The 23,082-nt window shown below is 56.1% G+C and overlaps 1 protein-coding gene across 1 annotated transcript in view; it reads right to left on the bottom strand.

Moving 5' to 3' along the window:
• Positions 1–9,204: 9,204 nt before the first annotated feature.
• The window catches only part of FOXK1 (forkhead box K1), a 60,312-nt gene continuing 46,434 nt past the window's right edge, over positions 9,205–23,082 (bottom strand). Inside the window, exons 3-9 of the mRNA XM_045541238.1 lie at positions 17,433–17,589; positions 16,651–16,797; positions 15,735–15,928; positions 13,105–13,271; positions 12,712–12,996; positions 11,733–11,957; positions 9,205–11,227 (exon numbers count right to left, since the gene is read on the bottom strand). Of these exons, the coding sequence (XP_045397194.1) occupies positions 10,941–11,227; positions 11,733–11,957; positions 12,712–12,996; positions 13,105–13,271; positions 15,735–15,928; positions 16,651–16,797; positions 17,433–17,589 (1,462 nt within the window). The 3' untranslated portion in view covers positions 9,205–10,940. The remainder of the gene's footprint in view (positions 11,228–11,732; positions 11,958–12,711; positions 12,997–13,104; positions 13,272–15,734; positions 15,929–16,650; positions 16,798–17,432; positions 17,590–23,082) is intronic.

Here is a 23,082-nt window from a genome sequence, read left to right as displayed (position 1 = left end):
TCACGTGGGCAGGACGGGCAGGCCGTCGGCCAATGGACTTCGGCGCGGAGCCTCGGGGGCGGGGCCTTGAACACTAAGGCCGTGGGTCCGGGTCCGCTGCTCGCGGTTCTCGTGGGTGGCTGATCCTGGGGCTCGGAACCTCGGCACCCCGGAACCCCAGGACTCCGGAATCTGGAGGCCCCGAGCCTCGGTATCCCGGAGCCCCTTGATCCGGAACAGCTCCCGATGGAAACTGGGCGCCCAGGGCCTTCAAGGGCGTCCCTGGCGCCGCAGTGCCACTGCCCGGGTTCTACTTTCTGTTTCCGGAGCGCAGCGGGGTCGTGTGCGAGCCCCTCGGCCGAGGACGGCCTGAAGACGTGACACAGACCCTGCGGCCGGTGGGAGGGGCAGTTTACGAGGGACAGCTGCGCTCTCAGCAGTTTTTGCTTTTTAAGCTCCCATTTACTCAGCACCCACCAGGCCCGCCCATACTGCTTTAGAAAAATCTCTTAGTCCCCAACGTTGTCATGGCATGTCGCTCTCTATGAGGCAGCAGGCGCGGAGGAACGTCAGTTTATATTATTCTGAAAGATGTTCTGTGTTCTGCCCTGGCGACAAGTATTTCCACCCTGCAGACCGCGTGGGTACACAGGGCGACCCGTCCCCGCCCCCCGCAGTCACAATCCAGCTTAAGATCCCCCGCCAGCCTGAACTGGGCGGGGATCTTACAGAGGAGGAAGGCTTCCTGAGGAACTGCAGCCTAAGAGGAGCCCAAAGGGCCGAGGCAGAAGGTCGGGAGGATAGCACTGCGACCTGCTACCTGTGGCTGAAATGGTGGAGGGGAAGCCTGCCCTCAGGCGGCAGGGTACAGAATGGCTTGGGGAGGGAGGGGGAGAGGAGGCTGCTGCAGTTGTACTCCAGCAGGGAGAGGGGGCCTGGGAAGTAGCAGTTTCAGTAACCATTCTGGGGTAGGATTTGCAGGACCTGTGATTGACAGATTTGGGGGCAGGAGGAGGAACAGGGAAAAACTCAAGGTCAAGGGCATGTTTCTTGCTTGGGTGCTGGGCAGTGTCATCCACATGGTATTGGGGCAGAAAAGGCCCAGGAAGTTTGTGGCAAGAATCATTCATTGAGTGAACAAGCAGTGATTGGGCCCTGTTTCAGGTTCTGGGGAAGAGAATAGTGAATGGGAATGAATGTTCTTTGGGTAGGGTGGGCCAAAGTCAGGCCTTGCAAGGATAAGCATTGAGAAGACAGCTGGGTGGAGGAAGGGGCGGGGAGAGGGAGGGCCAGGCAATTACCTGCAGGAGTTTGGACATGGATTTGAGATGCCCATAGGCTTGAGGGTCACTAGTGCTGAGGAGGAAGGAACGGGCGCTGGTGGTGAGTGCAGCTGAGCATGCTACTGCTCCAGGAGCATGTGCAGTGTGCTGGTGCAAAGGGAGACTGGCTGCAGATCGTCTACTGAAAGCCTAGTGCGTGCTAATGTTAAATGTAAAACGTATACACAGTAAAGTGCACAGATCTTAAATGAACTCAGTGTTTTTAACATTTCTATAAATCACTGGTAAATTGGCCAACAGCTCTATTTCAGGCTCCATGGGGGGCAGTGATTCGTGTTTGATAATTTCCGTGGCATTAATACTCCTGCCATGGCTGGTTTCAAGACACAGACCATTCCTAACTCCCTGGAGGCTCAAGGTGCCCCTTCTCCATCAGGGATCCCCCTGCACCCAGAGGTAACACTACCCTCACTCCCATCACGAGATTAGCGTCACCTCTTTTTAACTTCATGCAGATGGAATCATGCAGTATTTAGCTCTTCTTGTTCTTCCACGAATATCTGGTTTGCTTCCAGAGTTTGGCAATAATGAATGGAGCTGCAATGCACCATCTTCAGTCTTTGGGTGGGGAATATGCACTCACTTATCTTTGGTACATACCCAGGTTCGTAGGGGGGCTAACTTTTACTGAGAACCTAAACTGTGCCAGGAATCAATCTCCTCACCCCACACACCCCCCAAGCAGTTTTACCAAGGGCAATATTTGACTTGTTTCTTACAAAATTTGCATTTGTGTAAAATGTTATTTTAAGGTCCCACTAGTGAAAAATGGTCCTAATCAAAAACAAAATTAGAAAAGACTAGAACTTAAAAAGATGCAAATTAGCCAATGCAGCCACCTGGAGGAAACCTAATTATTCTTACTCATGCTCGGTATTTGGCTGAAATCCTGAAATATGTCGTATCTCTTAATGTTGTGTTAATGCTTCAGTTAGAGTCTTACAGTGGAAACGGAGTTCCAGGAAGGAGGGCAGAGAAGCGGTCAAGCTTCAGCTGTAACTGTGGACAACTGCGAAATCTGAAAAATGCAAGTTATCTATTTAGCTGAATGAGTCACACGCACAAACACTGCAGAACCTTGGAGGGACACACACGTGACGAGCACGTTCTTATAAAATCCCCAGCCAGAAGTAGTTTGCAGCAGAAACACTCAAGTGTCTTGTTGTAAACCTGGGGGGCCCCGAGGAGAGGAGGTGGCCCCTGCCTTTGCTGCAGCTGAGGTGTACAGGGCACCCTGCCAGCCTGGGCTCCACCTCCCTCGGTCCACACAACACTCTGCGAGGTGGCGCTGCACACTCCACACATGAAGAAGTGGAGCGTGTGGCAGGCTGAAGTCCCATGGCTGGTAAGGAGCACAGTGGGAATCTGAACCGGGACTGTCTGCTCTGAGGTCAATGCCATGTCCACCGCACCCCCCCACACACACCTAGATTAGTCAAGGCCTCAGAGAAAACATGCACGAAATGGGTAGAAATTCTCATCTAGCTAAATGCCATCAGGAGGGACCCATGTGGGCGCTGTGGGTACCTGCAGGCACCACCACCCCCGGCCCCCTTGCAAGCCAAGCTGTGGGCATGTGCCAGGGGTGGGGTGGCTCGCTGGTTCCTCCGTTGCCAGGTCCGAGCAGCAGAACGAGTTATCTTTGCGTCCAGGGGACTCCTGGGGGCAGATCTCCGAGGCCAGGAGCGACAGCACCTACGTACACGTCTCCTGTGCCCGCTGGCTCCTTCCCAGGAATGGGCCTCCCAGGACACATGGGAGAACACAGCCCCCCTTTTCAGTCTCCTGAGCGCCTCGGGGTTCAGGCGCCCTCGCTGCCGGGCACAGAAGCAGCAGCATGTGCAGAATGTCCATCTGTCCGGACACTGTCTCTCAGCAGCAACCCCTTCGCAAGCACCACGCAGAGCCTTGGTGTCATCTCTTTAATATATAATTTTATTTCTGGTTATAGAAACAAATGCTAAGAGGAGAAACAAAACTTCCCCATCCACATACAACAATTTAATAGATAAAAGGACAGTTAAATGAAAAACAAAAAGTAGAAATTTTAAACTTTGTTATAGCTTTAAAACATTAACGTCTGATACAATTAGAAATCACATTCAGATCTCAAACTTTAAAAAAAAAAAAGTATGGCTCCGTATTAAAAAAATACTGTATCCCATTGGAAATGAAAACACAGGCCACCCGCCGTGGACGTGGCGCTCACGCCTCCCCGGCGCTGCTGTTCCCTCCTCCGAGGTGGGACATGGCACCGGGACATGTCCCAAACCTCCCATCCCACGCTCCAGAACCGATATTTCCACTCTATAGGATACCGCTGCTTTTTAAAGCACTGATTATTAAACATATTGTGAAAAATACTTTAGACAGCCACTGTAAAAAAAAAAAAAATACACACACTCACACACACATACGCACACACCCCGAACAACACCCGCCCCTCCCGAATTATTTTTACAGGAGAAATTATCATTCAGATTAAAAAAAAAAAATCTCAGTATTGGCTTTAACCCCTCCCTCGAGTGTGCGAACTGCCAGCTCAGGGTGTCTGGATGCTTGAGCCTCAGGGTCTGGACCCAGCGATGTCTGAGGACAGGACTGAACACAGCTTTGTCTTTTCCTCCCCCCACCCCTTTCCTGAAACCGAAGCCGAGCCCTGTAGATGCGGCTATGCCAGGCAACCGAAAGCCTTTCTCCAAAGGAAGGGGGAGAAGGCTTTGATTTTAAGTCCCCATTTTTACTGATAAAAAAAGAGAAAAAAAAAAAACCCAGTTAACCCAGAATTTGGAGGCCACAGGCACAGTTTATTTACTTATTTATTCTGAGACCAAGTCTCGCTCTGTTGCCCAGGCTGGAGTGCAGTGCTCCTCGAGCGGCTCCGGCTGTCCTCCTGCCTGCCTGGGGTCACAGGTGCCACAGCACAGTTTAACATCCACAGGGGCCCGTGAACTTCACACAGGAAAACAAAAAATCGAATCCAGAGTCACAGATCTCAGTTCAGCTCAGCCCACACGTTGGGAAATTTAGGGCACAGTTCTAGCCGCTGCTCACGACTCTGGACAAAAACTTGGAAGGACAGTCCCATTGAGTCCCATCGCGAAGGGAAGGGCACTGGCGGGGCAGGGGTGTCTTCTGTATATGACACAGCAAGTCATATATAGGGAAATCAAATGAGCAAACTGTTCCAGAAAAGAGATTCCCAGATAAAGAAGAATAAACCAGAAACGGTAAATTCTATATGTATATTTTACCCCAATAAAAAAATAAAAAACCTATTCAGGCAGGAAAAAAAGAATAATAAACTAGGATTCTTCTAATTCTATTCTGACTCTCTTAGGATAACTGGGTAAGGAGCGTAAAGATGAGAGTGACCCGGAGACCCGGCAGTCACCCTCGGGTAACCCCAAAGGACAGACCCCGAGCCAAAGTGAGCACACAAGGGGCCGGGTCCTTGCGGCCGGTGGCCGGCTGCTCAGCCAAAGCAAAGAACCACACTTGCTGCTTCTCACGGGCCCATGTTTCCCCGAGTGCTGGAATGAGAGGCAGGGGCCTTGCGGGGGTTCCCCCGGAGAGGACGGAAGATGCCTAACGACAGTGACTGCCTCTCAACCATGTCCCCAACCCTGAGCAGCCAGAACCAGCCGTTAGGCCAAGTCACAGAAACCAAACCCCAAGGCTCACCAATTCAAAGGAGGGATTTTCCATTTCAGTCCTACCCCAAAATGCAATGAAAACACCCATCCTAGTGACAGGCGGAGCCTCTGTGTCACGCTCAATCCTCCTGAGGACAACTGGCCCCGGGGGGAGGCCTCCGCCCGCTGATCAGCGGGTGTCACACTCCAAGGCCAAGGCTGCTTCTCAGGGCAGGGCTCTGACCTCCAACCAGCTGCTACAGACTGTATGCGACAGGCACGGTGAGGTCCCTCACCTCTTGCTGGTGGCTTCTGACTCTCAGGTTTGGCCCCCAAGAACCTTTTCCCCTCCAGGGGAAGCCAGCCCAGCCTCACTGCCCCAGGAAGCACCTCTGGTCAGGGGCACGCGCTGGCCTTGCGCCGGCCCCTCCACCCTGCCCAGCTCCGGGGACTGGAGTTCTAGAGTGTTCCTCCTGACGCAGAGCCGAGGAGGTGGGCCGCGCCTGCAGGAGGGAGGCCAAGCCAGGCTGGTGGGAGAACGGCTGAGCAGGCTTCAAGGTCTGCAGGCTTAAAAGACAACTCACGAGTGACTTTTTTTTTTTAACCTAAGAGTGAAACTACTTTCTATAAACAAAGCGAAATGGGCCTGTTTGTAATCTCAGTTCAGAGGACAATGCTTGTGGTTGTGTCACAGACTCCCAACCTTCCAAGCAGCTGTGACTCGGAAGCCGTGACCTGGGGCTGGGGAACGGAGGGCAGACAAAGAAACAGCAGCTCCACAGACGGTCCCTTCCATGAATTCAGGCCACCTGCCGTGGGGAAGGGTCCCCTCTGGAGGCACACGGCCCAGCTTGCCACCCTGCAGGGGGCTGCGGTGCCACCCGAGAGACCCTGCAAGGCACCAATTCCATACCCTCCCTCTGGGCACCAAATGTAGCAGCTTGTGGTATTGAAAGGAAACACTAGTAGCAGATGTCTTGCACCAAACCCCAGCAGAGACAGTTTGGTACGAGGATGACGAAAACCGTGTCCTGAGCATTTAAAAAACCCTAATGTGTACAACAAGGCCTGGGGAAAGGAACTTATCAAATGCAAGGAACTTGTACGATGCAGGGAAACAATTTAAAAATAACAGACAGAAAGTGGGCAAGAGACCACGTGCCACATTCTCTATTCTGCCCTAACTTCCAAAAGCCAAAATACACGTCAGGGAACCTCCAATGCTCAGTCCTGTCCCAAGAGGAATCCTGTCTTCATAGCAGCACAATTGAACAATTTAAATAATTCTTATTAAATAATATTGCTTCTAGGCAGAGGTATTGTGGAGGAGGCTGAGACTCGGACACACTTTCCTGTAAACCCACACGAGGAGGTGGAGGGCGTCGCCAGGGCAGCTGAGTGGCCTACAGCGTGGCCGTGGCCGTGGCCGTGGCTCCAACTCAGCACCCTGGGGCTCTTCTGTCCTGCGAAGAGGCTACAGCCCTTCCCTGTGACCTACCCCAGAGTCGTGGCGCTCTCGTCAGCGTTCAAGCGGGAGGCGGCTGGCGGGTGACTCTGGAACCCTTTCTCGGGGGGGGGGGGGGCTCTGCTCTCAGAGGGGCGAGGAGGTGCTGAGGACACACCCGGGGTGTCTGCTCCAGGGACAGCGACAGTCCCTCACACCAGATGAAGTCGCTTAAGTGCCAAGCAGAATTTGAGGCTTCTGGGGAAAAACAGACCATTCACCCCACTGGCTCTAAAAAGCTCCAGGGAAAATCCTTTCTTCTTTTCTAACATTTTCTCACATTCAGCTCAGTTTGCATCTTTTCCAACGAGGTCTGTTCTTTGTCTCTATGAAGTGACACACTGATTTCAAAGCCAAAGAAAATCTTTCTCCTTCTGAACTCTGAACTGCCCGACCAGGGGGTTTCTCTCCAGGGAGAGGTGGCCTCCCACGGCTCTCTGGAGACTCAGGCTCACTCTGGTCCGCAGAGATCCTTCTTTATTTAAAGGAAGTGAGACTGTGAGCTGAGCGATGGCTGTGATCTCAAGCCAGTCGCTCACCAGGACCAGAGGGACACAGCGGGGACGCGGGAGCCGGGTGGCCGAGGCGGTCTGGGGGTGCCGGCAGGGAGGCCTCGCAAGGCAATGCCCAGCCCGGCTGAGAGACAATGGCCCGAGGATCACAAAATGCTCATCTTAGCAATTCAGACATCACCTCTTTCTCTTCCAATTGGCTTGGTTCTTCCATGAGAGATACAGAAAATACAAAGAAGTAGCAAACCCCAAACAGGAACAAAGCAGACCTTAAGGGGCGTGGTGCTCGGGGCCTCCGCTGCCTGGTCTCAGTCCCCTCCCAGGTCTTCCCAGCGCTGGTCTCAGAGGCTGTGCACAGGGGACCCGACCCCGCGTCCTGCCTTCCCCAAGCACACGGCGACCTCTAAGTTGACACCAGCGGGAGAGGACTAGGGCGCTGAAGTGTCTGCCAGGCCACGCGGGGCCCCGACTTCAAGGGGGGATTCAAGTTGGGACAAGGGGTTCAGGATTTGGAAAAGGGATGTTCTATTTGAGTCCCTCAAAGGCTCTGAATGACAGACCCTCCACCCTCAACAGAGGCCGGGTATTAGCAGGAGAACTTCAGCAAGCAAAGAAAGATGCAGACAGCTAAGGACAGGTGTGTGCCATCCGCCTAGATGACCTGGGTCTCCTGTGGCCCTTGGCTCCCTGCACCGGGGACCTCGGGCTGGTGGCGGGAGCCGGCACCAGAGAAAGCACCCTGGGCCGAGTGCGGTTCTGTGAAACCCTTTGACTCCCCATATCACACTGGATTGTCTTGATGGGAACGTGCTCATCTATCTGAAAGGTTATCTGTGCGACTTACTTCCTACCCAAAGAGCACGTTTTCCTGTATGTGGTAAACCCGGTAATTCGCCACGCAGGACGCAGAAGAGAGAAGAGGGTCCTCAGGCACCAGGCCTGGGAGGGAGCACCCGTCAGAGAGGCGCGAAGCAGGAGGGAGCGGTCCCCAGGGCCACCACCTCCACCCGCTGGTCTCTTCCCGTGGGCTGTGCCAGAGCCTCGCGCCCCTGGGTGACCACAGAGCAGGTCCGCAGACCTCTGCATCTGCGGTCATACCGGCATCGCGCTGGAATCGAATTGTTTACACTCCTGCCCCTGACACTGCTAGGGGGAGCCCAGCCCAAATAAGCTAGAGGAGGTGGCCTGGGCCCTCGTCCCACACCGTGGTGGGTCACAGGCCATCCAGACCAGGGCTGTGGCTCTCCGGGTCTCCCTGGCCTGTGCTCTTGCTTCTGCGCCCAAGGTCAGCCAGAAGATTCTCGCTTGCTCAGCTCAGAGCACGTCGGGAGAGTGCTTGGCCGGGATGTGCATCTCCTTCGGGCACTGGCTACTCCTAGGCCTCTGGCCACCAGTTCCAGGACAAGTTCTGGCACGAGCCAGGCGTGCCACCTGGTCACATGACCAAAAACCCTTAAAAACCTGTTTATAAACCCAGAATGGTAGTTCCTGGCCGAGCCCTCCTGTGCCCGCCCCGCTTGGGGTCTGAGCTACCCCAGGGCCCCTTCCCTTCTCAGCCCCAGCAGAAGCTAAAAGGTGCTGACTCTGCGTGACTGGATGCCACCCACTGAGCTTCCGTCCTCCCCACTTCCCGCGTCATCCATCCTCTCCCTTTCTTCTCCCTTCGCCTGGAACCCGCATAAATATGAGAGTGAAAAAGGACAGAAATCAGAATCTCACAGCCAGGAAGCAGATGGGTCAGAGCCACACTGACAAGCCCAGGCGAAGCTGGGACCAAACGCTTGGTGACCAGTGTTCCGGTCCAGCCCGGCGTGGGGCGCGCTCTGCAGACAACGTCAGCTTTCACAAGGAGACAAACCTGCGGCAGCTGTCACAGTCCAAAAGCAAATACAGTTCTCCTCTGAGGGTGACAGGCGCTACAGAGAGGAAGCAGCAGCGGGTGGCCCTCAAGTCCCCGTGACACACCCTCCCTGGAGGGCTCTTGCCCGGCAAGCGGCGCCTGCGCAGGGGGCTGCGGCCACCCCCCACCCACCCGCTGGCTCAGCCCCACCCGCGCACACACCAGGCACACGCCACACCAGCCACACGCCACACCAGCCACCGCGAGTGGAACAGAGCATCATCTCTCGCCCCCCACAGCGGGGACCACACCCGAGGACATGGCCAGCTGTCCCCATCCCGCCCCAGTTCTCCAGACCTCACCCAAGGCAACACAGGCTTCAAAACAGAGCTTATTTCCATTTAAAGTTTAGTGCCATATAAACAACTGGTTTGGGGGCCTTAAAAAACAACAGGACAGGGATTTTCCCACCACGGCAGAAAGGAGGGAGCCAGCAGATGTTCTGTGCTTGTCCGGGGACAGTGGCCCTGGGTGGCTGTGGCTGGGTCACACCGGTGGCCATTTTGAAAGGTGTGTCCCCCTCACTCTAGGGTGGCCGTGCGCAGCCAGGTCCCGGTTCCTGGGGGCCACCTGCTGTTCCCTCAGACGCTCTCCAGGGAACTGGGTCTCTCTGTGGTTTTCCACGGGGCCAGGGCGGAGGCTGCAGTGCCGAGGACAGGCCACTGCTGACAATGGTCACTGCTCAGAGACTCATGGAGCTCCGTGTTGAACGTGTCCGTTGTTTCTATTTGTCGTCGCTACCAGGAGAACCAACACTAGAGCAAAATTTAAAGTCGATCTTCACATAGATGCCCTTGGCGTTCCTGAAAACATTCTCCAAGAGAAGCTGCCGGACTCCACTCTCATCCCCGCACCGTCTGGCTCTGCTCGCAGGACGTGGCTCGAGGTGCCACCGGCTGTCTGCAGGGGCAGGGCTACTTCCCGACGGACCCAGGAGCCAGGAGACCGAGCGGCACCGCCCATCCTTTGGTTCTCACCGTGCTGCAGACTGAGCCACGTGAGGCGGCAGCGGCAGAGCGTGGGGGGCACAGTGTGTACCAGCTGTGCGCGGAGGGGCCTCCTTTCTGCCGGCTGACCACAGCCCCCGCACTTCAGGCAGAAGAGATGGCTCCAATTTAAAACAGCAGATAGATCTGGTGACAAGCAGCACGCGCAGACTGCGCTCGGCACAGGTGGGGCCTGCTGTACTCATCAGCCACAGGACGACAAAGCCACCGTAGAACACGGGAAGCTCCTCCCACCTCCAGTGCTGGGGCAGGTGACCCAGCCGTGGCCGGTGCTGGACGCTGTGGCCCGTGGGCTCTGGACGGACCTTTTGTCCAAGGACCTTTCTCCCTCAGACACCAGGCAGGAAGCCGTGGATCTCGCTTGCAGTTGACAGACAGAGCGGCAGGTTGACTCTTCGAGGGGACTAATGCCGGTAAGAACCCCAGACCCACAGCTGAAGATGAAAACCTCAAATATATTCTCTTTTTTGTGTTTGTCTCAGATTTATGATTCAGCATGAATTCCATGTTTAAACAAAAGAAATATTTGCAGTCCAAAGCCAAACCGGGACCCCTCCAAGTTAATGCCGATACTTTCTACGTCAGGAGCGGGGAAAAAACAGCAGGAAACAGGAGGTTAGCCCCTGCCGCTCTGGCCTGTCACCTCGTCACATCTTCCCGGGGAGGCTGGCGTGTACCGTGCCGCTGCCGTGCTGGCCGCTTGCTCTCGGGGGACTGTCTGACACCTTCCTTGGGATGTTGAGCTACAGCCTTGTCCCTGCACCCTGACGGAGAGGCCTGGGGACAGGAGGGGGTGCTGAGGGAGGAGCAAAAACAAAGAATTCCCAGAATCATACAATCAGTTGTCTGAACTCGTTTATGTGTTTTGTTTTGAACCACGGGACGACAGGAGATAAAATGGAAAGGGCTAGGTGTGTCCGGGGGCCCCTGCCGAGCCACCTGCCCGCTGGGCGCCACAGGCCGCTGTTCTCCTGCGTCCGTGGGCGCGGCTGCCTGCACTGCCAGGCCCAGCTCCGGGGGCGCTGCTGGGTGAGTCCCACTCCACCCGGAGCAGGTGACGTCACTCCCCAGGGCTTGGCCCCTGGGGGCCGGCGGCTGTGATGACCCCAGCCTGCGTGGTTCCAGTCCCACTGGGCTCCTCCACCCGGGACCTCTTGACCTCGGGCTCCCCGGTGGAAGAGGCCGAGGTGGCGGTGGTGGTGGCAGAGGTGGTGGCTGGTGTGGCGGTGGCCACTGCCGCGCCGGCTGCTGCTGGCTCCTCGGGCCCCACCTCGCACACCCGGGTGACCACCACTGGCGTGGACGAACTCGCCTGGGCCGCCAGGAGCTGCAGGGGGCTGGTGAGGGCTGAGTGGAGGAAGAAGAGGTTTACTTGGGGAGTCTGGGGACAGGCCCACACCCGCCAGCCCGGTGCCCTCTCTGTGCAGCAATGCCAAGGCCTCTGGCCTCACTTGTCTAACCTGCCTGGTGGCCCCCACCTCCTGGCCCCCCAAGCTGCGGCATCTGTCTGGAGCCCACTGGGCACCTGACAGCTGCCCCTCACCTCCCTGACACAGGTGTGCCTGCCCCGGACCACCCGCTGGAGCCTAAGCCCACCCACCCTGGCCCTCTTACTTCCTCCTTTGACCTCCTGCCTCACCCCGGTGGAGCCTGCACACTAGACAGGGTGGAGACCTGGCTTTTCCCTCCCCTGCCCTTTCGTAGCCTGATCGCAGTGCCTGGAGCGTAGCAGGTGCTCAGTAAATCGACTGCACTGATCGGACGACGGGGGGACATGGAAAAGCCCTCGCTGCCCTGACCAGTGCCGAGCCACAGAGCTCAGGCCGAGGTCTGGAGCCCGAGCGGGCCTCACCGTAGGCGCTGCCGGCCACGCTGCTGGTGGGCATGGCGTGCTTCCCGTTCTGCGTGACGGCCCGCACGGGGAGGTGGTGCTGCCCGATGGCCATTGGCGCGGCCGGCTGCAGGATGGCGACCGTGTGTCCCGGGACTCCCGGGGCCACCTGGCTGGCCACCGTCTGGATCACTCCGCTGGCCGCGGGGATCGTGGCAAACGCGATGGTGGGTTTCTCCTCCAAGCCTGCGGACGGGAACCGAGTCAGGACACGCTCGGCCAACAAGGCGATAGGTTTTCACTGACGCTGCGGCAGTAAGTCCGCCAACGGGGGAAGTGGAGGTGGCATTGGGAAAAACTTGGGTTCTCAAAACAAAAATCCCACAGTTGAACTATATTTCCAAATAAAACTATTAGCGGCACTTAGAAAAATATTTTAAGTACCTTAACTTGAACCAACCAAATGCAACCTGAGAAAGAGAACGCACTGTCTGGAGTGAAACCTGCTTCGGACCCAAAGCTTAGTCTTCCTTCACCAAATGCAATTTTCGTTATGACGGAAATAAAAATTACCGCCGAGATTAAGTCAACAATTGTAATAACAATCCCTGGGAGGAGACCCCGCGCCCGCTCTTCCCATTAAGTTACTCCTGAAGATGCCCGCTCCAAGCAGTCGTTGACAGGCTTATTCTTTCTCCCGTGAGAAATGTCAAATGCCAACTGTAGGCAGGACCTCACAACTTATTTCAATGTCACCTTAAGGGGAAAAAAAATTCCAGAAAACAGCTATGTGCATTGCAAGGCCCCGTGCAACAAAGGAAGATGCAAGTGAGGGCAATTAATGCTGATTTAAAAAGGCAGGCAGGCTGGGCAGGGGCCGGAGAGCCACCTGAGAACCATCCTCCATGAGCCCCCAGGCCCAGGCGCAGGCTGCCATGTCCCGGAGGACAGGACAGCGCACTGAGCTCCCGCAAACGCCACCCAGCTACACCCGTGTTACCTCTGGCTTCACCGCCCAGGTCCAGCACGGCTGTGCCCGCGGCGTCGTGGGAGCCCCCTGCCGAGCCCTGGCTGGCCAGGATGTACCCATTGGCGGAGCTGGCGGAGGTGGTGACCACCCTGACCATGGTGACGGTGGGGGCCTGCTGCACAACATGGATCGCGTGGCCTGCGGGTTGCTGTGACGTCACGATGGAGGCTGGCATGTAGGCCACGGGCTTGGCCACCAAACTGGACGGGCGGGGAGGCACAGCCATGATCACCGGCTGGGCACTGACAGGGGAGCCTGGACGAGGGACAGAGAGAGAGCGGTGACTCCTCGTGCCCACCCAGCCTCGCCCCAGGCTGTCCCCAGTTCTGTCACAGTCAGCGAAAGGACAAAACCATGCTTTACCGGGCGCACTTTGGGAATACCGATACTCTGGAACAGCAGTTAACTTTGACCCCAAGTCAGAGTCGTGTGGGATCGGGGAGCCCTCCCGAGACAGGCACTCTGGGGTCTGCAGGCCACTCGAGCGAGGGGACATCAGCCCAGGGTGCGTGGGCGAGGCCGGGGCGCTCCTGAAAAGGAACAAAAGAAACAGAAAGGACCACGGCAGTGAGTCGGTGTGCAGGGGATGGAAGGACATTAAACAGACATCACACATCTCCACGTCACCCCACATCCTCTGCCACGTGCCCCGGGGCTGGGTTCCACCCTCCCAAGGTGTGTCCAACAGTAATGCCCTGGGCAGTGACGACGTCCCCCGGCAACATGAGGCCAGCAGTTAAAGCCCCACTCGGGGGAGGTGGCGGGGGCGGCTCCACTCAGTAGGAGGGGTGGGCGTTACTGCGGCCCCCCCCTCGAATGCCACAGTCTACAGTGTCCATCTCCTGAAAGGTACCAGCGAGTCTTCTGCAATAGTGGCTCAGCCTCCTCTGTCAGAAAACACAGCTTGTGTGTGACGGGCACGGCTTTCCGCTGGGAAAACTACAGTGACAGAGCAACACAAGCTCCAGGACCCCACTGCTTATCCTGCATCAACAGTAACCTGGGACACCGCTTCCCTCATCACCAGTTCCCCGGGTTCTAAAATGAAGCGTTCCCACCAGCCGCCGCCAGCGAGTGCCCGGTGGGCGCGGCTGTCCCACCGCTGAGACTCAGCCCTGGAAACAGAATCCGCTTTTTTCTCTGGGAAGAAGGGCAGGGACACGCCAGGCAGGTTTGTGCAGCACAGGCCCTGAGAGGTAGGAAGCTGGGACCGGTCAGGTGCAGTTTGGAGAAGAACCAGTCCTAATGTCACATTCATAATCCTTGTTACAAAGGCCCTCAGTCACTGGGATGGTGCCACGTCCACTGTGTGTGGCGGTGCTAGGGCTGCCCTTGGTCTGGCCAGACCCCTCATCTGTTCTTCATCCAGTGACCGCGAGGCCTCGTCGGCTTATCCCAACACTCATGTGACTCATTCCCAAACCAGGGGTGACCGGGCCACTCTGCAGCCTTGAGTCCTCATGGTCCTAGTTCTCACCCAAGAGCCCTTTCGCGGTCCTCTGCAATCCCCCCTTCCTCCGACCTCCCTCTCGCCTGACACCCAGTCCTGAAGTCAGGCCAGCCCCTCCTCGTCGACACCAAAGCTCTCGCTGCACCATCCTCCTGGTCTGAGAGATCTCCCTTCATCCTGCAAACTCTACTTGGCACAATCTGCTTCCCCAACCCCAGGGCGACCTTCCTGAACATGGGACCCCACGCTCCTTACAGAGACTCCTTACAGGATTTCCTGGACACGCAGGGCACACAGAGCAAGCCCCGGTAACTGTCCCTTGACTGACAGTAAAAAATCACATGTGTGGTTGTTACAGGTCGAACCGTGTCCCCCAAAGAAGACATGTTGGAGTCCCGACCCCCAGGACCTCAGAGTGAGACCTTACTTGGAGACAGGGTCTTTACAGGGTGATCTGGTTAAAGTGAGGTCAGCAGGGTGGGCCCTGGTCCCGTACGACGGGTGCCCTCATGCAAGGGGCCCTGGGAACAGACACACGCAAGGAAAGTGCAACGTGAAGATGAAGGCCCAGGTAGGGTGACACGTCTACAAGCCAAGGAACCCCAAAGACCGTCAGCGACCACTGGAAGCTCCGGGATAGGCCTGGAACAGACGCTGTCACAGACCTCAGCAGGAACTAACTCTGCCAACGCCCTGACCTTGGACTTCCAGCTTCCAGCCCTGTGCGACAGTAATCACTTGTCGCTTAAGCCGCTCGGTTTGTGGTACTCCTTACAACACCCTAGCAGGCCAACAGTTTGATAACATTTCTCTTCGCATTCCTATTTAAGCAATGTGGTGTTTTAGAAAATCTCAGTTCAGGTGAAACACACTCCAAAGGATGAACATTTTCTTGAATTCTTACGTTACCAATATGGCCGACTGACCGGGGAGTCACGATGCCCGAAACGAACCTGCAGACGCTTACGCAACCTTTCCCAGAATCCCCCTGTGGATACCCTTCCCGTTGCTACACACACTTCAGCTTCTACGAAGCAAAATGTCAGAGAAGCAGGCAGCGGTTTATTTGTTAACTTTAGTGTTATGGAAGTTCATCGGTCCTGAGATATTCTCTTTCTCTCTCAAAAAGAAAAAGGTGGAGTTTTTAAGTGCCCAAAATAATACAGTCGTCCCTCAGGATCCGTGGGGAATGGGTTCCAGGACTCCCGAGGATGCCACCGTTTCCCGATACTCAAGTCCCTGATGTAAAATGCTGTAGGATTTGCCTATAACCTGCAAGCATCCTCCCGTATACCTTAAGTCACCTGTAGATTACTTAGAACACCTAATACGATGTAAATGCTACGTCGGTGGTTGTTTTTACTTATATTATTTTGTATTGTTATTTTTTATTGGCTTTTTTCCCCTGAGCATTTTTGATCCATGATTTGTTGCCTCCGAGGACACGGAATCTGGGACACAGGGGGCTGCTGCCCTGCCAACCTCGACAGCCAGGGACGCCCAGCTCTCCTAACAGCGAGGACAGCAGCACGGCCAGGCTTACCTTGAGGACAGAGGCCCAAAGGGGGTGCGGAAGCAGGAGACGCCTCTCTGCCTCCGCTTCCGGAATGCCTGTTCCACGAGTTTAGCTTCTGAGGCAGGGTCTATTCGCCAAAACGACCCCTTCCCAGGCTCCTCCTGGGAACGTGGGACTTTAATAAAGTAGCGGTTCAAAGAGAGGTTGTGTCGGATAGAATTCTGCAGGGAAGCAGAGATGGTCCCTGGTTACCAGCAAGTCAGAAAACAAAGCCCACCCAAGCCCACCCCAAATCTCAATGCAACGGACGCAGGACCAGAATGGCCGGGACAGGCTGTCACGCGGCCGAGGGTCTCTGTGCTGTCCCAGAAAGTACAGAGCACAGGGGTGGTTGTGTCCTACCAAATTCAGCACAGTGTCATTACCCTTCTTCACAGAAAAAGTGAGACAGAAAGACAAACCGTGTTCTAGGAGTATGACCGGCACACGGACAAGACTGGGTCTTACAGAGCGCAGAGCTCAGAGCTCGAGCGGAATAAACCCATGAATGGGAGACGGTGACTTTGGAGAAACAAGTGCGACACGAGTCAGTGGTGGCTGGTGTAGCACAGGGCTCATGACCCCACAGAAACATAAAATATACGCAACCTAGACGCATGGCCTCGTATTTGCATGACGTATATGGCCACGTCTCCAACTCAGCACAGCAAGCATGACATGGAACAAGGTATTTACCCATCTTCACAGTTCTGGGCGTAAGAAGGAGGGAAATGGATAAAAAAGACTATTTTAGACTCCACGGCACCACGGCTCTAACGCACGTTGGGTGTCCCATGTGTCACCTGTGAAAACCTCCCTGTGGGTCTTCTCTGGTCACTTTCAATGAAGTGACGGGCCTGTTGCGGCTCCTTGTCCTAAGGGTGTCTCGGGACTCGGCCCTCACCTGCCAGCCTTTGTCGGCCGTCCGGTAGTAGGGGTAATGTTTGGTGATGTGGGCGTAGATGCCGCTTAGTGTTAACTGCCGGTCCTGGGCCGAGGAGATGGCCTGCACGATGAGCTGCGCGTACGAGTACGGCGGCTTCGACTCGTCCTGCGGGCAGCGGAGGGCACAGGGTTAACGCAGGGGCGCCTCGGGGTCCGGTCTACCCACGCGTCACCTGCCGACAGAGAAGGACCTTCCGACAAGGACACGCGTGTCGAGATTCAATCAATCCCAGTGACCTCCAACCGTTTCATTACTGTGCTTGGGTTGAACTAGGAATAGCCGTTCTTGCCTCATGGGAAGGAAAAATTAGGTTTCCGTCATAATTTAGTTCTGAAATTCAAATGTCTCACCTCAACACAGTGATTTTAGAACAGTTATCAGATGTAAATGAACTAAGACACACGTTATAAGGAAAAAAAGTGTCATTCCTCTCAAAGTCTGGAATGAGAGCTCTGAGGCCGTCTGTCAGTCACAGAGGAAGAAGGAGAAGATGGCGGGGAGTGGTGTGGCCAGGCCTCGAGGACGGGAACACGCGAGTCCCCAGCAAGTGGCCGGCGGGAATCACGCGGGCAGAGGACGAAAGGGCAACAGCTCTACTGGCCGACCGCAGCCACTGTTCTCGAGGGCTGTGAGGACTGACCCTCGCAGCCGTGCTCCCTGGGCACGCCATCTGTGTCACCAACTCCCCACGGCCACTCTCGATTACCATGTGCGTCAGAGGAGCTGGGGAAGGCTCAGACCTTGGGGCTGTCCCCTCCGGACGCGTCTGCCTGCTGCTCCGAGGCGGCCTTCGCTGCGAACTCTGCTGCCAGCTGCAGGTCCGAGGTCACGTTCTGGACGAAGCGGTAACCCGAGGACCCGGCGCCGCGCGGACTAGCCGGGCATGAGTTGGGGACGCTGAGGAGAGAAGGACACACTGTGAGTTCACGATCCTGAAAGGAGGGCTCTGTAGGACGCAGGACCTGCCTACCCAGGTGACGGCAGGGGGAGAGAAAACTCACAACACCTCCCAAGGGTGAAGGTTTTCCTGACACTGCAGACCCCCGTAGAAAGGACGGAGAAAGTGCAACCAGAGGACAAGAGTTTTAAAGTTACGCAGGGTCAAAGACAAGACTCTGGAGATGGCAAATCCGTTTCATGCCAGCTGTAACTTCTGCTCTGGGGGCGCTGAGAGCGCTGTGGCCCCCGTCCCGCCAGAGTGCAGGGCCTGAGGCAGTGCCCGATGGGGCAGCCCTGCAGGACCCGATGACGCTGGGCTGCATCTCGTTTCCACGGAGACCTCCATGTGACACCGTGCACTTAGGACTCCAGACAGTCACTGCAGGCTGCCTGCTAGTGCACAGATGTCCACAAGATGGCGCCATGAGAAAAGGCTGCGGGACGACGCCCGCAGTCACACCCGCAGAGGCGGCAGATGCCCGACGGGGGCGCCGTGCACCCATGCACCAAGCAGGGGCGGCAGGTGGAGCCGCCAGCGCCGAGTCCCTCCTGGAGACACCACCCGCAGGGAGGAGGCACCTGTGGGTTTGTCCCGAGCCAACCCTGGTGTTCCATGGTCCAGCGTCCCGTGTCCTGGGCTGCAGTGACCGCAGCACAGGGGCTGCGGTGGGAGGGCTCCCCAGGACAGGGGGCTCCCGTTCCCATCCCTCTGTCCCTCCCGGCAGCATCGCTGTCCTGCTGCCCGATAGCTCTGCGGACGTCGGCTGCGTCTGTTGCACTGATCGATACACTCTGCCCTGTTTCCTCAAACTAACTAACACAGGCTTCGGTTATCAAACTGTAAATGATTTTTATTCAAAATAAAGAAAACCAAGGCAAACTCCAAGAGTAGGCGCAGGGACCCCAGCCAGAAGGGGGACCTGTGGCTGTCCCCCCCACGTGGGCACCCGCCCTCCTCGCAGTCCCGGGAGGGACCCCAGCTGGCCTGCACTGTGGCCCCACTGGTAGCCCCAGCCCCTGTGACGCTCCTGGATGCCCCTCAATCCCCTGCCTCCCAGGCTGCCGCACCCCCACCCAGAACCATCTGGAAGGTCAGCTCTGAAACCTGCCTTGTGTTCCTGCTTCTTCCTGGTCTTGGTGCCATTTCCTTTGCCCGGAACGCCCTCCCCCAACTGTCCCACCAGCAAGATTCCTCCCGACCTCCACATGCGAGCCCACCTGCTGCCTTCCCAAATCCCCTTCCTGCGCCCCATAGCCCCGGGTGGCGGCCCCGGCTCCTGACTCGTCTCCTTTGTGGATGGAGCAAGGGATGGGAAAGCAAAACAGCCGCTGAGAAACACATGGTGACCATATTCACGGTAAATTCAACTCTGGGTCATTATCCCCTTTCGGTAATGACTCCCTGTCAGCCAGACAGAATTTTAAAGACTGCAACTGAGAATTCCTGCTCTCTTCCCCCCAGATTCCGAAGTGTGGTAGAGACAGGCAGGTTCTGCACATGGAGGGCTTTGATCAACAACCACGGACAGCCCGCCCGTAGAGCGAGGAGACAATGACAAAAGAGGCTTTTTCTGAATTTCGTTCTGAACCCAAAATGCGACACCCAAGCTTATAAAGGCAGGTGGGAGTGGGAGAGAAAGGATTTTACTACAACAGTACACACACTCAAAGGTCAAGTTTTGCAAAGGCATCCGTTTGCACACACGGCCCAAAGCTGTGCTCAGTGGGAGTGCGGCCGTGGCGGGCCTGTCGCTGCGTCCATGGACAATGCAGCCAGTGACGGACGCACAGGGGTGCACCCTGTCCCAACCCAGCACGTCCTGACACCCACAGACGTCACACCTTGTTGTGTACCACCAAGCCAAGGTGTCACTCGGAAACACACCTGACTTCCCAGAGACGGGCTAAGGACAGCTGATTAGCTCAGCCACCCCCACCAGCTCTAACAGCAAACGGTGACGCTGAGCCCAGGCAGGCCGCCACGCTCCTGCTCCGAGCAGTCACTTTGTAAAAGATGGTAGAAAATTTATGTCTAAACCTCAGGAGGCAAAACCCAAAGGTTGTCATTCCCGACAGAAAGATTTCAAATGGAAATAAAAGCAAGGCTCGGTGCAGGCTGGCTCGGAAACAGGGCAGGAGGCCAGGGAAGCTCGTCACCACTTTCTAGAGCACCGGCCCTGGTCTGTGCCGACAGCTTCTGGTGTGGACGCAGCCGGGGCAGCGCTCGATGTGGCAGTTGCTGCAGCGCTGTGACGCCGGGAGACTCTCCTCCGGCGCCTGGCCGAGGGACAACGTGCATTTGCTCACACGGCTCTTTCCGGCCCTCCCAGCGGCTCGTTTCTCAATAAGCCCCATTCAGCCATCCTCTCGCGCTGGCTTCAGCCGCGGGGCCGCGCCTGGTACCAGGCCACCCTGACGTTAAACCTGCATCTGAGGGGGAGGCAGCAAGCAAGACGCCGTGTAAGCTCCGGGCCATAAAACACTTGAGTGCAGCACGGTTCCGAGGGCCCCAGGCCTCGGTGGCATGGGACGACTAAGCTGCGAAGCCAGGCTCCTGCCCTGGGGACTGCACAGAGGGGCCTCGGAGGCCGTCTGGGAAAATGGATCAAGAATTCAGTGTCTCCTGCTGAGAATTTTGTCCCACTCCACTGAAAAACTCCCTGACCGTTAGCAATTTGAGAAAAATTCTTAAAAAGGCGGCATAAATACACAAGTTATCTCTGGAGGGGACAGGAGAGAGAAGAAGGCGGGGGAACCCCACTCTCAGGGACGGCCCCGGCCTTGGCCGAGACCTGAGTTCCCAGCTGCCAGGGTGAGGAAAGTCTGGATTCGGGGCGGGGTGAGGACAGCAAGGGTCACGCAGAGCAGACACGGCTCTCCCCGACCTGAGCCCGGAAGTGGGACTGAAGGGGAGCGTGAGGTTCAGACCACCAGTCACCGATTTCTCCTCTTTTTTATGGAAAAACAATTCCCTTTTCCGTTTCAGGCGGGGAAGCTGGAGGGTCCTGCACGGCAGCTGCCCGGCTGTGTTCCCGCCAGGATGACCCCACGCTGCCCCGAGACAGCAGGGATCCCCCAAGATACACCTGGCAATGCGACCACGTCGCGTGTGCAGGGATATCTGAACAGAATGGCCCGTGGGCCCGACGTGTCGCTCAGCCGCAGGATGGTAAGATTCAAGCTAAGAAACACAGATCTGCCAAGAGACCTAAAGCTGCCACCGCAGTGGCCAACTGGGGTCCCTGGAGCCTGAGGCACGCCTCCTCCCTGGCACACGACTGTGCTCCTTCTGGATCGGCCGACACCCCTGAGCTCTGTGCTCAGACTGGGAACAGCCAAGGCCACCTGAGCCGGGTGACCCTCTGGTCACTCCCCACAGGGCCAGTCTCTGCAGTCCAGGTGGAGGCTGCAGGACACCCAGGCGCGGGGAGGGCAGCGCTGCCGAAATAAAAGGGACCCCGTCTGTAAGAAGAGGCCAGATCCCTTCCCCGACCCTGACAGACCTGGCTCTGGAGGGGCTGCAGGGAGGGCCTGGGGCTGAGCCAGGGCTGCACAGCCAAGTGCAAGTTGACACCCCCAGCAGGGGACTGAGAAAGCTGCTGCCTGGAGCCTCCTGGGGGGACTCACTGATGGTGGCTGCAGGGGGTCCTGTTCCAGCCCCACCAAGGAGCCCCTGCCCCAATCCTGTCACCTCCCAGCTGAACCCAGCGGCCTTTCCAGACCCCGGTCTTAAATACAACAGCTGGCCGAGGCACACCTGTTGTCTGAGGAAAGCTTGCACCGGGCAGGACACGAGAGAAAAGGGGACCAGAGGAAGCCGACACAAGCCAGGGAGAGGACGAAAACCTCAAAACCAAGCAAATGTGGTTGACGTGCCTGAGGAGGTCCTGCGCCTACAAGAGAGCAATGACACTACTGGAGCACTTGGGAGAGCAAGAAAACGCTCTTCAAAGTTAAAAAAAAGAGAAGAGAAATAAAATTCAAGAAAGGGTGGAAGGAGAGACTGGAGAAAATCTCCCAGAAAGAGAGACAAACACTGCAGCAGACGGGAGGAAGGAGGGGCCCCCAGACGCCACCAGATATAACCAGTCCCAGGACAGGGGGAAGGGGGGCAATGGAAATACAGAGATAATTTCCCAGAATTGTAGGAAACGAGTCTTCAGACTGAAAGGGCCCCACTATATGCCCAAAGGATGACAAGAGACTGCCCAAGCCTCCTGAGGTGCCACCTCATCCGGGGACACAGAAGCCAGAGAGTCTCTTGGGAAGGACAGGGAATTGGAAGAGACCAAACTCCTCAACAGCAACACTCAAGGCCAGAGAGCGAGTATGAATTCTGAGGGAAAAAGGTTTCCAACCTTGAACTTGCTACCCAGTAACACCAACTTTTCAGGCATGGAAGATTTTTTTTTTTTTTTTTTTTTTTTAAGAAAAGTACCTCTCTTGTACACTTTCCCAGGAAGTGACTAGAAGATGTTCTCTAATAAAACAAAGGGGCAAATCAGGAAAGAGGAAGACGCAGGAATCAGGAAAGAGCCCTCTCCCCCTCCCCCTCCTGAGAGAATTCCCAGGAGGATGAAGAGGATCCCATGGTCAGAGGGGCCCCAGCCCCGGGTCCTGGCTGGAGGAGGCAGTGGGCCCAGCGGAAGACCTTCACAGTAAAGGTGAAACCAACGGTTGTAAACGCCCACCAGGCAAAGAGCGCAGGATATGCCTGCAATAGCTGCATGGAGTCTAACCACACACAGAGAAGAGGCCAAAAGTACAAGGAAGGAAATGGCTAAGCGTTACATTATTGCACAGTTCTAATGGAGAAAATGCTAATACTAGTTAAACAAAAAATGATGATGTAATCTCATTGGGAGGATGGGGTGGTGGGGGAGGAAGCTAAATCCTTAATTCCTGCATAGGAAGTCCATTTGTCAGTTCTGAAACCGAAAAACCAAGGCAGAGTCTCCTAAGTGCACCGCTGGGAGGCACACGGTTGCAAGCGAGAAGGGGTTATCTCTGGGGTGTGTCCTAATGGGGGACTGTCTTTTTCTGAAATGTTTGAATTTTGTGTAGTGCACACTGAGTATTTCTATAATCTGAAAAAGAAATAAAAGAACAAGGAAAGAAAATTTTCGGAGGCAGATTTCTTAGAACTATCTTAAAAAATGTTTGTGTTCCCTTAAGATAAATTCAACACTGTAAAATCCTGGGAAGATTTCTTTTTTTTTTAATTAACCGGTCTCAGTGACAAACACTCAGCAAGCTACCTGCACGTTCGCTCTTCTCAGACTAGACCTGAGACCCGAGTGGGTGCTTCCTGCTGCCCTGAGGGCTGTCCCCGTGTGACAGGGCTGTCCCTGCGTGACAGGCCCACAGAGGCCCTCCCAAAGCCCATTCCACACCTAAGAAACACTGTCCCTGTGCCCTGGGGCATGTCCAGACACTCAACACACTATAGTA

The sequence above is a fragment of the Lemur catta genome, chromosome 2 (genome assembly GCF_020740605.2).
Source record: "Lemur catta isolate mLemCat1 chromosome 2, mLemCat1.pri, whole genome shotgun sequence".
Classification (NCBI taxonomy): domain Eukaryota; kingdom Metazoa; phylum Chordata; class Mammalia; order Primates; family Lemuridae; genus Lemur; species Lemur catta.
Note: the sequence above shows the minus strand (reverse complement) of the source record. Positions and strands in the feature narration are given on the sequence as shown.